This window comes from Nipponia nippon, unplaced genomic scaffold, assembly GCF_047370975.1.
Source record: "Nipponia nippon isolate SJK-2023a ecotype South Korea unplaced genomic scaffold, ASM4737097v1 scaffold_5, whole genome shotgun sequence".
Classification (NCBI taxonomy): domain Eukaryota; kingdom Metazoa; phylum Chordata; class Aves; order Pelecaniformes; family Threskiornithidae; genus Nipponia; species Nipponia nippon.
In genome coordinates, this window is record NW_028262369.1 from 56,906,596 (window position 1) to 56,924,573 (window position 17,978).

General features: G+C 38.8%; 1 protein-coding gene across 4 annotated transcripts in view; it reads right to left on the reverse strand.

Moving 5' to 3' along the window:
• DIP2A (DIP2 acetate--CoA ligase A) overlaps positions 1–17,978 on the reverse strand; it is a 132,726-nt gene that overhangs the window by 65,323 nt on the left and 49,425 nt on the right. For all 4 annotated transcript variants that reach the window (XM_087731445.1, XM_087731444.1, XM_087731447.1 and 1 more), the window contains exons 3-4: positions 12,226–12,345; positions 3,483–3,602 (exon numbers count right to left, since the gene is read on the reverse strand). In XM_087731445.1, the coding sequence (XP_087587571.1) occupies positions 3,483–3,602; positions 12,226–12,345 (240 nt within the window). The remainder of the gene's footprint in view (positions 1–3,482; positions 3,603–12,225; positions 12,346–17,978) is intronic.

The following is a 17,978-nucleotide window of genomic DNA, read 5'->3' on the forward strand; positions in this document are numbered from 1 at the left end:
AAATATTAACTGTGTATAAAAATGAAGGATCCATAGTAAAATCATTCTAATATCAGAACATAATTACAACAGAAAAGTAGCAAAGTAACATCAGTAACTAGCTCTGTGGCATCGCAGGCGTTAATTAGTGGTTCTCTGTGTGCTGGGAGCAGAATGCTATGTACTTGGCTTGCAGCTCTTCCTGGCTGGGAGCTGACCCAAGATAGCCACAGAAACCACCACCCTTTGGACCAAACTTGCATCAAGACTGCAGCTCAAGTTCTGATCACGTGAAATCCGTATGGGAAGGATGAGAGACTCGATGGGATGAAAACAAAAGTATATTAACATTTTTGGAAGGATGAAAGCAGTTCCATTACTGTCAGTCAGGAGTCGGTTTTGAATGTAATGTTGTGGCTAGAATCTGATGCTTCCTTCTTGGTGACTGATGGTAACTGCAAGAAAATGTCAGTTATTGAGAAAGCCTGGTTTTAATTGCATTAACTTCTGCCAATACAAGCATTTTAAGGCAGTGATTTAACGGCTCAAGACAACAAAACTAGATGCTTCAGCGCTACTCACGTTCTTTGCAATTTCAGATCTTTCCTGCTGAGCTAACTTTGCAAATAAAGGCAGGCCCATAAAAAGACTATTTTTGTGAACTGATATAGCTGAAGCAAGTCCTCAGAGTATTTTTGAGTGGCCTGATCATCTATGAAACAGAATTCATCCAGTGGCCCATTCTCTTATAGAGATAAAGGTATCTCATAACAAGTCACCTTCCCTTAGAAACAGCATGACAGATCCCAGAGACACTTAACTCTTCTTTCAGAATATATTAGTTAGGGTGCTTCTGCATCCTGCTAAAGCCCAGTGCGAGTGTACTTATCTTCTCTGCTAACTTCTTGGACAGGCATGTTAGAAGATGACACTCTCCAGCAGCACAAACACACTCACACAAACACGGGTAGATCCCATGGCCTCATCCTGCTCCCCACTCTGGCTGAGCAGGATGGAGGTTATACATGCACACACACGTACAATGTGCATCCCTCCAGCAGCTGGGTTTGGACACTCAGTCTGCCGAGTAGCTGTCCCTGGATCGCAGTCTCCCCAGTTGCTGGCACCTGGACATACGAGCCTGAGGCTGCAGTCCCACTCCATTTGTTTGTATAGGCTGACTGATGCAGCCACTCCACACGTACAGAGTCCCTCACCCAGGAGAGGTGTTAGAAATAAAGTATAACAGGAGGAGAGAACAGACTGCAGGGTCAGGTGCAGGGCATGGCCAGGCTAGTGTACCATTTACACATGACCAGCCCTTTTTATCCCCGTACCCTGCTATTTTCCTCACACTTGTTCCTCCCCAAACCACCTAAATCTACCCCTTTCCCTGTCTGTGGTTCCTCACCTAAACATCCCATAACAAGTCTCATGCAGTCCCCAAATACTTTTGCGCTACATTCCGTAATATGTCCCATACCCCTCTGCAGCATGCCCCCTCAGTCCAGAAGGTGCTCTAGTGTTGACTATTCTTGATAGGTTTCATGTCTGGGCAGGAGGGCTGAGGCTCTCCAGGGACAGCCCTGGGAGGGGCCTGGACAGGGTGACCTTTCTTCTGAGTCCTTAACTTGGGTTCCCACTTGCCATTGTTCCCCGTGCTCCACTGGGCTTGTGGAGATGGGTCTGTGACAGGCTGATGGCTCCTGGGACAGGCCTGGGAGCAGCTGGGGCAGGGTATTATTTAGGCTCCCCCACCTGCCACTCTCTGTGCTCCTGCAAAGGTGTGCAGACCAGCTTTTATCACATAACTTAAGTTTACCAACAGCACCTCAATTTTTTTCTTTATAGAGTCTCTCAACCCTCTCAAGACTTTGCTTCTTCAGAGTAGCACACAGAGCCCTGACCTCAGGCAGAGTGGGCACAGCTATAACTGCAGGGACACTGCTTCAAATCTGTCCCGAAGGTATTCAAAAAAAGAATGATATTGTGGTTCTCTCAAAAAAACTGCAAGGAGATTCTTTCTAGTTTTAAATGCTAAGAGAGACAGGAAAGCCAAACTATCCTCTGCTCTCAGCAGAGCTTCTGGATGCCAGCTATTTTTTTTACACCAAATCTTAGGCAGAACAGCAGCTTGTTCTTCTCTTGTTGTGATATACCTCACGCCAAGCACACAGTGATTTGTCACACTGGGGGAATGAGAGAAAAAGACAGAGTGATGCTACATGAAACACACCGCTGACTGTTCTATCAGAGTTTATTTTGGAGAGTGAGAAGGACTATTGCTTTGAAGAGCTATAAACAGGAACCTTCAGGGCCTCTCTCCCAAAGCTTCAGTATACAGATGGTCACCATACATTAATTTTCTCCAGGATTTCACTTTATGCAATTCACGACAACTTTCCATACACAAATATGTATGCAAGAAAACTCAAGAGCATGATAACCACCCTGCTGCAACAGCCTCATGGGCTTCTGAGTATACAAGTACTACAAGAATAAGCTAATCAAAATGCATGATACCTTAACACATCTTCTACGCAAAAACATAAGGGTCAAGAAAGACCATATATAAGACTAGAGAAGAAGTTTACTATTTATTACCTAATGAAATAACCAGAGAACCCACAGAAACAATATACAAAATGTGTGACTAGCAAAGAAAAGTGGAATTTTCTTTAAATGGGAAGAACAGAAAGAAGAAATATAGCCCAGGAATCAAGAGAGCAGCACAGCAGACCTCTTTTACAGAAAGGGAATAAGAAATAGAATTGATGGAGAAGGGCACTAGAGGTCAGTGTGCCTCTACTCCCGGGCAACATTAGAAAAGAGAAGAGCACATCATTCAAAACTTAAGAGCTTAGGGAAATTCTTCTTCTTTGCATACAAGACACTGGCCTCAAAACACTTGGCTTGCTAGCACAACATGTTATCTGGAGAAAGATTTTCTTAACCTCTAGAGAATTCAGGAAGATTACCTTCCCCGCCCCCCCCCCCAAACGTTCTGACCTAAACAATCTGAACAATTTTAGCATATGATTTTCTGAATGCTTTAAATTGCTCACAGTTGAAACCATCTGATGAGTGTTGTGCAAGCTAATGCAGCAACTTAATGCTCTGGCATTTTCTTCAACTCTTAAAAAAAGTATCTTATGCAACATGAAATAAGGTATTTACAGGTCTGACATGCTTGCCAAGATTATCTCCTTCCAAGTAAGACATTACCTAAGAGAACATACTTAATGCATAAAGGCCAACTGCTCACTCTATTATTGCTTTCAAGTATACCTTTAGCAGCTACAGCATCTCTAGGTGAGAGACAAAATCTTGAGGAAAGCCATCAAAGAACAAATCCAACCAACACCTGATTATCAGGAAATACAGCCATGAATACAGAAGTTTATTGCAACATACTTACAACTTAGCAGAACAAAGCATTTGCTCTTTATATTTTGCTATCACATTCACCTGGCAAGATTTACATATGTTAATTCAATAGATACCTGGAGGCGTGTACGTTTCTACCGAAGAGTGCACAAGAACAGACCGTCTTTTTGAAGGCATGGGCATTCTTCTCTCTTTGTATTTTGCGAGTGCTGCTTGTACTGCTTCAGTGTGGACATCTATATAGAGAAAAAAAAAGGTTAAGAGATTAAGTTTAATCATTATTTCTTTCTAAAAATATAGAAAGCATCAATGCCATCTTTTACAGCTCAAATCCAAAGGCTGAATCGCACATGATGGCCCTTACGGCTTTAGTCCTGTTTAGCCCAATTGCTTAGCTTGCAGAAAGGAACAGGTTCTCAGCTTCAGAGGAAGCAACACTTCTTGGAGAGCAGAAAGGTCCAAAGCTAAACTACAGTAACATGGTTTTCAATTCTGAAGCTGTGACAACACTATCAATTGTTTCTCCTTCAATGGTGTTTAGGACTGAATAAATACGCCTGCCTCCCACTCAAATTCAGCTCAGAAGCAATGGTTTCAAAAGTTAAGGGAGGATATAAGCAGGGTCAAGTTAACATATTTTCCTCATGAAATCAGCTTGAAAAGGCTTTGTGAGTATCATTTAGGAAGAACACCCTGAAAGCCAATACTGAAGTTACAGAATACCTAGCACATTACTTCTGAGCTATGCTTTATTTTCATTTTGGGGGGAAATTTCAATGCAGATACTGTAAATTGGCAACAGCACTGGACTCTTCATCCTTCAAAATCCACAATGGGAAAAGAAGTGAAAAAAGTATACTTGAAGCTCTCACAAAAGAATGCAAGTAACAAAAAACAGAAAGAAGCAGCTAAATGTATATGAAGAATTAGGGAAGAGACACCAAGTGTTTTCACTTTCCTGAAAGCAAAAATTACCCTAATATACTCATGGGGTATATTTTAACTTTTCTTATTTTTAAGCCAAAACTGAGATTAAAGGGGAATTTAGTGTTCAATCAAGCCCACACTGCAGATAAAATTTAACGTCTTCAAGTAATTCTAAATTGCCTTCACAGATTTTTCATTGTGACATATGTATTTCAATGGTGTCAAAAGCTAAAACTTATGTAGAAAGAAAATTCATGAGATGAATTATATATGAATATATATATGAGAATAGATGTCAAGGAGAAATGAGGCAGACCAAAAATATACTTTAACTTATGACCCAAGTTCAAACTCATGAAAAACAAGTACAGCAAGTATACACTTACACATAGCTACAAAAGGCTCAAAAGCAAGTTATTATGATTATGCTTTTGTCTTACAACATTTCTCTTGGGTAGAAGCTGCTATACCAGAATTACAGAATGAAACTGTTCACTTTGGAAAAAAAGATATATTATTTCATTAAGTATCCATCGAAGGCTGCAAATACATAACATGCTGATAGACTTGTAGGTATGAAACTCAGATATGTGACATGCATACACTTACACAACTTACGTATTAAAAAAAAAAAAAGGTAATTTCTCTGCCTCATACTTACAGGGATTAACCTTGATGATGACTACAAGTAAAGCTCCATATTTTACGGTACCTTTTTTATAAAAAAAAAAGGTACCATTTCTGGTACTAGTCCTGAACCTGCTTTGGTCATGCTGAGCACGAGGTTCTTCCTAATTTATTTTAAATATGCCAAACAATTCCCGTTAACTTTGACAAAGCAAGAGATAGTTCAGGGGAAAGCTAATCAGTATATATTTTAATGAAAACCAGAAGAGATTTTTGAGCATTCCAGAGAATGAAAGGCTATGAAACAGCAAAGCACAGCACATCTATGTGAATGTGTAGGAAGCCTTGGCCTGAAAAACTTACTTTCCAAAGGCAGCTGTATCCCAATGCAGTGGATAAACACCTGACACTTGGGGGACAACTATTCAATTCTCCATTTCAAAAACAGATTGCAAATGCTGCCCATAATCTCAGAACCTTGCCAGAGAAGGCTTCATGCAATATATTTCTAACCACCTCTTAATGACAGATATTGGCAGATGCCTTTGTTTCAGAACTTCTGTTCTTAAGTAAATGAGACAAAAATCACCATAGCTGAGTCTGACATCTTTTCCTGTGTTACATGAAAACTGTTCCATTTCCACAAGTAAAAATCCCTCCTGCTCCAAAGCATATTCACACCATGTACTTCAGGCATCTAACTTTTGCTCCCTGACTACACAACACTATTTACTGCAATACATGAGATCAAAGAGACACCATGACAGAAGCAAGTTATAACCCCAGTACTGGAGGCGTACAGCACCTTTAAGAGAAATGCCAGGAAAAAAAAAAATCCACTCAACCAAAAATCAGGAAGCTGCTTTTCTTAGTCACATCCAAATGAGAAACAAACTGTTTCCTTCAGCCTGGCCAGATGGACCAGATAAATCAAAATGAGCCCTGGGCTTATGGTCCCAGACACCACCTAGTTCTTTGCAGTAACAATGTCACTTTTCAAGTCTGCAGCTCCCCTCAGATAATCTGTTCAGTGCTATATTTAAAATATGTATATGCAAATACACTATACCACCTGTATGTTCTTACAAGACTTAGGAATTTACTAGGTAGATGCTTGTCTCAAGTAAGAACTTTTTGTGCAACTAACCTGTGAGGTTCAAGGACAATGCTGTTAAGAGGGAAAAAAATATTTAAAAAAAAAATAACTTCTTAAACCTCTAACTTTTGAGACAAGATTATTTTTTTTTATACTGGGCACCATGTTGGATTTTTGCTGCTGTCCTTCACACCAAGCAGTTGTCAATAAATGTGTTATGAATTAAAAATTCATTACCCTCTCCCTATGTCTCCCTGCCTCCCTTCCCCACATCTGGGCAGCTGCTTTTTGTCAAGTCTTGGTTTCTCCTGATCTTTAGTTTTGGATTTCCCCCCACCCCATTGTAAATGTCCACCATTGAAGTTTATTCTCATGGATACCCAGAAGCAAACCTCTTTATTTCACAAAACTCCAGAAAGTTTAAGCAGAACTCAACAGACTTCTTGTTTTGCTGCGTTACTTTGATGCACCAAGGACATTACTGCTATCCATAGACTTAGGAGTGTTACTTAAATTAAATGTTATTTTTGCAGCCTTAAAAGTTAGGGGCAAAATGCAGTTCTGCAGGACACATTTCCATAGCAGAACTTTCAGTCAAAACCAAGCTGAATGTTTTTTTAAAAAAGATGGTAACTATTACATGCATTCACTTCAACCATGCATAAAACGATATATAATTTAGAAGACATTTTTGTTACATTAACAACTGGTAGGAAGAAGGGGAACATAACAAATGGTTTTTCTCCAGAAAAGGTCTTCCAAAACAGAAAAATAACACACAATATTTATAGTCTGTATATAAATTCATGAAGTCATTAAATAACGCTGCAGATAAAAAAAATGAAAGCATTCTTAGCTAGTATACAAGGGTACGTTGAGTACATTGGTACAAAGTAGAGTGGGACAGGTCATAACATCACACAGATTTGTGGTAGCAAGCATGGGAACTACTTTTTATTCCATTTCCAGAGGGCAAAAGCAGCACCACCTCCTCCTCTAGCCCTCTTACACCCACTCCCAAACCTGGAAAATACTAGATTAAATGATAAAAATGCAACCAGAAGACAGTCAGGATAGATTATAATTCTGTTTCATGTTTTATTTTTATAGCGCAGATTTAACTCATCAGTTCCTTCTGTACTCATCAAGATTTCCAGCTTGAAATTTGTCTTTTAATATCTTGTCCTTGGATATAACAACTGAGTAGGACCGTCCTCTGTCAGCGAAATAGATTAAATATTTGGTTTCACTTCCCTGGAACGCTTTGTTCCTATTCCACATTTCCTTTAAGAGTTTTTCTACATTATGTACAGGATGAAACAGACTTCAGTAAAAAAAGTAAAAGGAATGAAATAATTTTAAAGAAGCAGAACATTTACGGTACAAAATTCATAAATTACCATAAATTAAAGTTTAATTGGATATTGGAATTGCAAAAAGAAGGTCTCTACCATTGTACATTACTAAATTCTTAAAAATTTACTGTGAAACTGATATAACATTTAAGAACTGTGGACTTCAGTTTTCTTCAGCGGATTGAATAGTCATTAAAATCAGATCAAATGTGACCTGTTTTACATCATATTTCTGAGAACAGGGAACACAAATGTTCAGCAGTGAACACTGGAAGAGATGAACAGCAAATCCAGCATCTTGTTAACATGAAAATTATGCATACCAAAGTGAGAAAAAAAACATATGCTGCCATCTAAAAGCAGAAGAAAAAGTCTTGAAAAAATAGTTCTATGTTTCTGCATTTTATTAAGCTGCAAACAACCATCAACAATTTATTATTGATTTAAAACAGGTTTTTTTCTTCCTCTGTTGTAGTAAACCACATAATCTTCTCTTCCATTTTATGTACCTATTCTCATTTTCTTTCCTTCTACATGTCCTTAAAAAAGGATGGGGGAGGAAAACTAAGAAATAGTTCGTGGACTATAAATCACTCTTACACCCTAAACCCTCTAGCTATTAGAAGAGCATTTTTCTTTCCTGTTTGTAGCCTCTGCTTGTTTATCAGCCTCTGATTCTTGTTTCTGCCTTAGGCACAGGAGGAAGAATTTCTACAGTTTGAAGAAAAAATGGCATTCACAGGTTGGTAAGTTTCCCTTCTGCTCACAGATCTCCAAACACCAGCAGCTAAAGCAACCAGTACTGTCTGCCTCTACAAACAGCTGCTGCAAACTAGTGTCTCATATGATTGCCTCCCTGTGGCAAGGGTTGCCAGTGTAAAAAAAAAGAAAAAGGAAAAAAAAAAAGTAAAGATAATTTTTAAAAAAGTAGTATGACTCCAGGAAGGCTGGTAGAGCACATAGGATCAGTGCAGGATCAAGCTCTATGAAAGGAAAAGAGGACAGGGGAAAGGAAAAGTAAAAAAGGAAAGGGAGAGAGCTGTTGTATATTGCATGCTGCTGCACAGGTTATCACCCGTGCACACTGAGCAGGCTTTTCCTCATCTGGAGCAGCTCCCCAAATGCATCTTTGTATCCGGTTCCAGGCAAGCTGGAAGAACAGTCTGTATTACAGCTGTTTATCCATCATGCTGAAGAACAGAAACCAGAAAAAAATGCAAGAGTGGAAAGAGAAAGTATAGCTGCCGGGAAAGCTTTTTCAGACACGCTAAAGGCTTACCAGCTAACTCATTCGTGTTCTTATCCAAAACCAGGCAGCAGTGGGACTGAACAAAGGAGGAGGCACAGTGCCTCCACCAGAAGCCACACACCTTCCCTGAAAGAAAAGCCAGCAGCAATAACAATACGCCTATCACCAAGTGTCCTCTGAACTGAGGGTATGAGGGCCTTAGCGCTTATCATGGACAAATGCTTGCAAAGTCTCTGCATATCTCACTTTCTCTATCACACTGTCATCATTTAACAGTATGAAAACCTAGTTAAAGCGCTGTAATGTTAACTCCTATTCTGTGAACTCTTAGGTAATTTAGTAGGCTACAGTATTTATTGATGGTATTTGCCGTTTGGTGATATCTACTGCTTAAAGACAAAAATCTGTGGATGATAAAAATTATAGTTAATTTAAATGGACAACAACTCTGGGAAACTATTAAAAAAATGTGCTTACAGCTTGTAAATGGCAGATTAATTGCATAAAAAGGCAAAATTGTTTCACTTGCTTTTTTTAAGTAATTTATGTTAATGGTTCTAAAAGAACTATTATTGCTCCAGAAAGAGATCCTGTTCTATGAAAAGTTGCATTCCACTCTCATTCCACCTTGAAAAGGACACAGAACTGATGAGATGCAAAGAAAGGAAAAAAAAGAAATAAAGAATGGAAGGAAACAAAAAAAGAAGAAACAACACACCCTCTACTCCCCCCAGAAGTCTAAAGAATAAATAAAGCAAGCAATTCTATCCAGTACGCAGAATTACAGCCTAAAGCTGTTTATCATTCACAACAGGTAAGGTGTGTCAACATACAGGGAAATTTAAAGAGGTAACAACATTTCAAGCTGGTGGTGGTGGACATCTTTTCTTTAGGTGAAAATGCTTTTAGCATAGCTAGAATTTCTCAGATAAATTGGGACTGCTTTGTGAAGCAAAACTGTGACGTTTTATGCCAAAGTAATGGGAGGAACAAAGTGAATCTGCTTTGCAGTAACTAGTGTTTTCTGAAATGTCTTGTCAACATTTCTATTCATATTCTATTTCATATACATAAATCTCACAGCATGAGTAGCCATGAAAAAGAGCATCAACACCAATGTGAAGCATTTTCAGACTTGAATGAACTAGATGATTCAACATCTATTAGAATCAGAGTAGTAACACTTTCAAAGAGTAAAAACACATGCAACAAACACCTTGCATTTTTCTTTCTGTCTCTCTCTACATTGAGATAAAGAAGAGAACAACTAATGCTATAAATGTGAAGAATTTTTTTCTATAATTTTTTCTAATTTTTTTTTTCCTGATTTTTTCTAAAGATTAGAGAGGACAAAGGGGAAAATATATTGGCTTCTCAAATCTATATCTACATTATGTTGCATAGACATACGTTTAACCTAAATCAAGTCAAGCAAAACCTTCACTATTTGGTTTTGATACCACCTAACGGTTTGGTTTTGATCCACTAAGCTTTGTCATATACCACTAATGAGAAAAAGAAATCCAATTACATGTGTTACAACTAAGAACTTTTTCCCCAAGAGTTTAAATTTCAATGGGAAGAACACACTCTAAGCAAGAAGTTTTAATTCTTCTTCTTTAAGCATGAGTTAGGGGAGCAATGATGGGAAACCACAGAAGGACATGGCAGTCCACATGAAGTACTGCCTAGGGTTTTGGCACTGCCCAGTGATAAGTACAAGAAATAACCTAAAACCCCTACACATCAGGCTTCATCTTGAATAACTGTCCACTGGCAGGATTGCTTGAACACTTAGGGTCATTCAGAAATACTCATATTGAGATGTAAAAATATCAGCTGAGCTCTAGACTGATAAGAAAGTGAGCAGTACTTCAGAATCACTGAAAGTCGATTTAAAGAATTTTAAAATCAACAAGGCCATAGAAATATTCACTCTAGGAAAAGAGGAAGCACTGATAATTAGCACTGATAGTTAGACTAACATTTAAAAGCCACATCTATTCTTAAGCAAGTATGCTAGCTGAACTTGTTAATATCCACCCACTTCTACATATCTTGCACTGTAATACTAATGAGCCCTATGCCAAACTTCCCCCAAACAATACCAGTAATATGGTAGGGTCGTTTACTTGCTTCTTGTTGTGTTTGTTTGCTTTTTTAAGTATCCTCAGTGCAAGTTAAATAGGATATCTGAGGCTCTGAGACAGGAAAACTGTCTGTGTATACAGAGTATTGCTCTGGACCCTCCTAGCTCTCTTAGCTAATGGTTTCCAAGTATTCCGTGTTGTAGCCATGCTCTTTTTGCTTTATTTCTGTTAGTTTAACAATATGCTACTTTAAATGAATTAATTTCTATCAGATTCATGATTCTACTTGTAATTTATTTGGAATCTACTTGGTCACAAAGTAACTTGGAAATCATGGCTGTAATTCAACCACTAAATCTGTTTTTTTCCTGGTATGTACTCAACAGTAGAATTATATTGATGATACATTTCAAATGCAAAAATAAATTCAAATGACCGATTTGTACATACTCTTAAACACATCATTTAGTTAATTTTGATAGTATGTAATCTTCCCTGACATTAAGAGGTTTCTTCTTTGTGTAGCTGAATACATACATCTTTCCCAGGAGTCCATATATATCCTCAGAATATTTAAGAAGTCTCATTCATCCTTCAGTTATTCATAAGGAACCTATACAGCCATATCAGCTCCATTTCTGGAGCAACGTTTTAAATGTCAGCAATGCAAATATGATGCAATAACCACTATGCCCAAGCAGTTGCAAAGCAAGGTGACGCAAGATCAACAACATATTAAGGATGTGCAGTGCATGTCGTTACTTGCACTTCTCATCCTCAAACCCAAGACATATAATTACCCCGGAAAACAAACAGAAAAATTTCGAGTTAAAAGTCCAAAGGTATGTAGGAGAGAAAAGCTTCCAAACACCTGCCTTTTCTCACTATTGTGACAAGGAATTTCACAGGGAAACAGTGTACTTCAACCACCTGAAAAGTAACAATGGAAACAGGATGTGATGAGGATATTGGTATTTTCACAGAGTTTCCAAAACAGGTTTGTCACACTGGTGTCCATTTAAAATTAAGTAGAATATCCATTGTGACATTTCCCTTTTTTGTGCACTTGCTTTAAACCAGGAAATATTTGAAAGTGAGCTACAGTAAATATGATAATCCTATAACCTTCCTTTAACAAAATAGCCCAACCAACCAAGCAAAAAAACCCCTACAACTCACACACTGTAGTCTTCTGAATGTTTAAATAACTGTTCTACAGACCAGAAACCCAATCAGCAAACAACAGAAAATTGTTAAGCATGGTGTAAAATTCACAATAAGAAAAACATCAGAAGGCATGTCTACAATTTCTTTCTCTCCCAGTACTTCCTCCGTTCTGGATTTGAACAAAACCACTCATGTACAGAAATACAAAAAGCTACTTGAAAAATATTCATTAGGCTCTTCCCTTCTTCCAAGGCACTTCCAACTTTTTCTTTAGGTGTAGGTACTACTTCACTGGTACACTGTTCCTCTTAAGACACCTGATGTTTTAGCTACATTTCTTTTCCTTACCAGATCGGAAACGCTCATCCCTCGAGTTGGTAGAACGGGATTTCTGCTGTTTAGATAGAGCAGTGGTAGCTTGTGAAGAGCCTGGGACTCTGTTCTCTGCTTGCAGGCATGGATCCACACCTGAAATACAGTTTTATTTCAGTACAAATTCAGGTTCACAAATAAAACATCTGTTTCCCATGTCTACATTCTTTTACCACCCTTGACACATACTTACAAGTTCAACTGGAGGCCTAAGTCTATACCTTTAAAAAAAAAATCTCATCTTCCAATTGCATTTTAAATTATTTAAACAGAACCTAGCTTGATCTGATAAGCATTTCACACAGAAGATAAGAAACACTTCTGAATAACAGAAAAATTCCTTTGTTCCTTGCAGGAGTTTACAATCATTTGTCCTTAGGTGTTATATATGTCAGATCCATGCGGAGGGAGGAGAAGGAACCAATCGTCTCCCAGCTTACTGCTAGACATCAAGAGAAATGCTGCAGAAATGGTTACAATTACACATTGGACTTGGAGATCCTGAACAGACAAGATGATACTGCTCCACCTTTTAAATAAAACTTGAACTACTCTGGTGAATTTCTTTTGAGTCTAAACACAAGACAGCTAATTTCAGTAAAACTTAAGAATGTGCGTATCTGTTTAATCTATTCCCATTTAATAGAACGATACTCAGAAGATTCACATTTTACAAAAACTGCAATTCTCTAATAAAAACTTTGCGGATATTAAGGGCAGAATTACCCTGTCAGCTTCAGCTGTCTAAAAACTACTGCTCTAATCTAGGTTGGCTGGGTACTTTATATACTCATTAAAGGATTACAGATCTTCCCACCCCCATAAAGGGCAACAAAAATAAGAGGAACTGAACCACTCTCTAGTTGTTTCCTCTGCACCTGCCTACAACAGGGCTCTAGGCAGATAACCTAGAGCAGGTGCCTACCTTTAGGCTGGCTAACGTTCAGGAAGATGAATCTCACCTTTACATTTTAGCATAGCAGAAATAAGAAATCAATGGGGTAGACAGTAACCATTAAATGTTCGCTATCACTCCCCAACCCCCCAAACAAGGAGACTCCTTGCTGGCTCTTGATACATCTGCAAGGACTATATAAATTTGAGCTAGGAACTCACACTTTCAATTCTATTTTCTCATCTATTATACATCTACACTTAAAGTAAAACACCAAGACCTGAAACCTCTGCAGGTGCTTTCTGAGGATACAACGTCACACACAGCCACAAGAAGCCAGAGGAACATAAGGAACAAAGAAGCACTCTCTTCCGTTTGTACTGTTTTAAGACCGGTGAACGATCACCTTCAGAAATGCAATAGCCGCTACACATCAAGTACAACAGGTGCAAAACTACAAAGCAGTTGGAAGGTTTTTTTGTATGAACCTATTATAAATTTATGATCTTATGTGGCTATTTGGCTTAGTGTTGTGTTTAACAGTAAACTTTTCTTTGCCATATGTGATCTGCTGCATCAAGTTTACTATGTTTCTAGACCTTGTACCATATAGGGCTGAGTATATCTTTCATTTTACTCTTTCCTTCCCTTGAAGAGCTTCTGCTTTCCTACCTGCCCTCAAGCCTTGCTAGAACTAGAAACAACACTTTCAAAACGCAGATATGGACAGAAAGCAGCTTTCACTGAACTGAAGATGTCACTCAAGAGGAATCCATGCCAGTTCCTTTGGAAGTAAAGCTCTTTCTTTAACAAGAAAGGATTCTTCTTTCTCTCATGGGCTTTCTGTTCCCTCCCCTTCCCCCCAGGTGTGTACCAAGAAAGAAACTGGTAATTAATTGTTAATAAATCTAGCAAATATTAAGTCCTTTCAGTAAGATGCAGTCTTCACATTGGAAGTGTAAGTTTTCAAACAGTAATTGGATTAAATATACCAGTTCTACCTCCACTAATCAAAACAAACTTTCAAATACTCTCTTTAAATATAATATCCTCAAGAAAAGTGTTTTATCATCTTCCTGACTGGATCAGCTGCTATACATCAGCTTTCTTACGTATCTGTTAACACCACTAAGTGAACATGCTCCATAATCCCTTTTTCATCCCCATTTGCAGCTGAGAGTTAACCTCTCTGGATGTTGAGAAAGCAACCTTGAGTTAGCCATGGGTTCGGGGAGGGTGTGTGTGGAAAAAATATAAGCCTAAGTAACAGAAAAGGAAGGAACATTTAATAAATCATACAGATCTAACTTTTCGGAAATTAATCCAACTTGAGAGACATGCTCCTGTCTTTTACAATTTGCTATACAGAAAGAACAAACACATTCTCACCTAATGGAGTTTTCCTACTCTCCAGAAGTATAGTTTTGAAGTAGATGACAGGCTAAGTAACATCAAATGCATTTCCCAATAGGGGAAATGAGACAGGCCAGTAAAGAAACTGAAGCGTCCTCAATGGAGACCAGTTGAACATGGAGCTGAGTAAGCACACAATATTTCAACGCTACCCAATATAAAGATGTAATGTTCCCTGAAACACTTTAGCCGAATTCCGTTTCTAAAAGAAAAGCAAATTTAGTCTACCAACTGAATTGATTCAACGTACCTGATACTCGAAGAGTGGTGAAAACACTCGAGAATTGTATTTTACATTTCATGTCAACAAAAATTTTACATAACCACAAGTCAAGAGTCCAGAGAGATTTGTTCATCTGGAAACAGTAAACAACCACTTCATATTTCGTTAAAAAGACTGAGGCAAGTCACCTCCTCAAAGCCTGAGCCAAAAAAAGAGCAGGTGCAAACAGTTAACACGATAACTAAGGTGGAGAAAAAGAGAACAGGACAAGCAGCTAAGCTGGGAGTCTCCCTAAAATAGATCACCTGTTATGAAATTTTCAGACAACAGCATATCTACATTAGGAAGGTCAATGTGCCAAACATCAGGTCAATTTTGTGCGATCTTGTTACAAGAGACCTTGGGTGAAGAAGGCAGCAAAAGACCAGGAGATTTTTTTGTGTGTGTGTGCCATTTTATTCCTCCAAAAGAGGGTTATTAGTTTTAAGTGGAAAAAGAGATTAATGCTCTACTCATAATTCCTTATTTTTATCTTTTCCAGTCCTACAGTTCAGTACCCAGCTTTCCAAACCTGTCTTTCTCCCTGGGCACGGCATAGCCCATGAATTCCCATTTTGAACTCCTGTAGCTGGTATGTAAGCAAGTAACTACAGAGCCTTGTAATCATGACTCAAGACCACTATCAAGCCCCTTTCCCACTCTGTGATCCCATGTGCCCGACAAAGCTGGTCAGCATAATTTGACCAATGACACTGCTGCATCTGGTACAAGGGTTTAGCTGTTGAACATACAAGAAAAATAAGATGGAAAATAAATTAATTGGAATAATCAATCAGCAGATGACATGCTGCAGCATGTGGGATGCTTCCAAGTCATGTGCAACTTGAGCACTGCTATTTGGCCACACCAGTACTGGGGGGAGAAGGAGTGGGGAAGAGAAGGGACCCCAAATAAGCATAAAGAGTGCATGAAAGCTTAACAGCTCCAAAACCAGAACCCTCTCCTCCTCCAACACTTACGGAACAGATTTTTGTGGATCAGAGTTAGGGCAGCGGTACTGTGACGAAATACATATCAATAAAGTTCCCTTTAAATTAGGATGAGGCACAAAATCAGTGGCACTGTTGGAAACCACAACTGTGCTTCTTCAAGTTAAATCTCCCTTTTTGCTTTCTCGAAGAAGAAAGTTTCACATCATAGTGAAAAAATACCAAGGATGAGTCTGAAAAACATCACTTTTTGGTAAAAATAGTAAGATACTGCATCTAACTCTTAGGCTACACAATTATGTGCCAGAAAAATCCTGTTCCACAAGCTTGGTGAACTTGTTAATTTATTCTGGTGCTATGCAAATCACTACCTTAGCCTCCAGCAAAAGCAGCTGGATAATTAAGCTAACTCCCTCCATTCACACTGAAGATCTTAACAAAAATAACATTTTTAAGAAGTATATACTAAAGACACTTGATCCACTATCACTGTATTTTGTCCATTTTTAGCTTACCCAAAGCTAGCAAGAATGAAAAGTCATCTTAAAGAGGCTGCTTGTTCCAATTGACTGAACAATATGCTTCTAGTGCATTAAAGTTCATATTTGAATTATAACTGTATTTTTGCATCCATTAACACTGAAGAATTAAGACTAACACTGACATTTCTAGCAATTTTGATTTATACAATCAAAAATTATTTTACTATAAGAGCACTGAACAGCTGACAGTACAATGAAGACTTTGCTAGCATCACTAGCTAAACACATCTGGCATCAGATAGTCAGAGATAAAAATTTCAAAAACATGCTTAGAAAAAACACAGATTTATATGCTAGAGGACTCTCCTGGGCAACCCACATGAAGAGCAGTTGCCCTACTGCCTTTCATTTCATCTGCATAAGATGTGATGTCTTAACGTCAAACTCAACAGTTTTTAAAGACTTTCACCAATGTCTCAGCAAACTCTTATTTGAAATAGCTATTAGACATTCAAATTTAATTACCTTTACAAAAAGACTCAACTTGAAATTCATCTCCTAAAACAGAAATTCAGACAAAGTAATTTCACTTCTAAACTAGGTTAATTTATATAAGTTGTACCAGTTTACTAGCTGAACCTTTCAAAAGTATTCTCTCTTCAATTTACCATTAAAACTTGGAAAAGTAAATCCAAAGGAGTTAAAAGAGCATGGCAACAATTCCCCCATCTCAGTTTTACTTGCATTGCTATCCAGTTATGTATCATGCCTCCAAGCACTCACAGTCTGCATAAGATGACGTATCATATTAAAGAGCTTTGCAGAGAGGAGAAGGGAAGAGGGAGGCTGAGGAGGAAGCTTTAGGCTCTTCGTACACTATTAAACCTTTCTGCAGCTGTTGAACTGGATCTAGAAATAAGAAAGGAACAAAAGACAACAACCAGATTCAAAGCACTATAAGAAAGGAAAAGGGATATGACAAGGCAGAAAATAAAACAAGTGTGGGAAACTCCCAGTCTGGCTCTAGGCCAACCTTTCAGTCCGTCCAGCCCTGCTCTAGTCCCTCTCTGCTGTCTTCTCCACACGCAGCACGCTGCTCTGCCCAAAGACCATGGCTAGCCATCCAGTCTGCAGCATGCTCCTTCCCCTTACTGCCCCTCCGCCCCCAGGCTCTTCAGCCCATCTCCTCCAACCCTGCCTCTGGTTTCCACTCCCTCTCCATGGATTCAAGCCCTACACACCTTCTGTTCGTGTTTCTCTGTTGCGGCCTGTTTACCACCCACGCTCGCATAGGGACCTTACCAAAACGAGGGAGGTTTTTGCAAAGGACTGCAGTATTTCTTAGTTTCCTCTGCCTCTGCCTGCCCTAAAGGAGAGGGTGCTTCAGGAGTTTCTTAGTTAGAGACAGGCAGTCTGTAAAAACAGGTAAGGTCTTTCCTGGCAGGTTTTTCAGCCATTTATTAATGTATGCATGGGGCAGGGGCAGGGCCAGGTGTGCTGGAAACAGCCTCTCCTTCCCCGTTAGTACCACTCCATACATCATGGCAGAAGAGGTGCATCATCGTGCAGCACCTTCACATGAAGTATCTGCATGTAACCCCTTGATTTCACCATCACTAGGGTACCTTGTACTCCCCAGTCTTTTCAAGCAAAGCTGTGTAGCTGTGCTAATGTGTACCTAGCTTAAGTACAGCTCCACAATAAGTCATATTAATTCCAGATCTCTC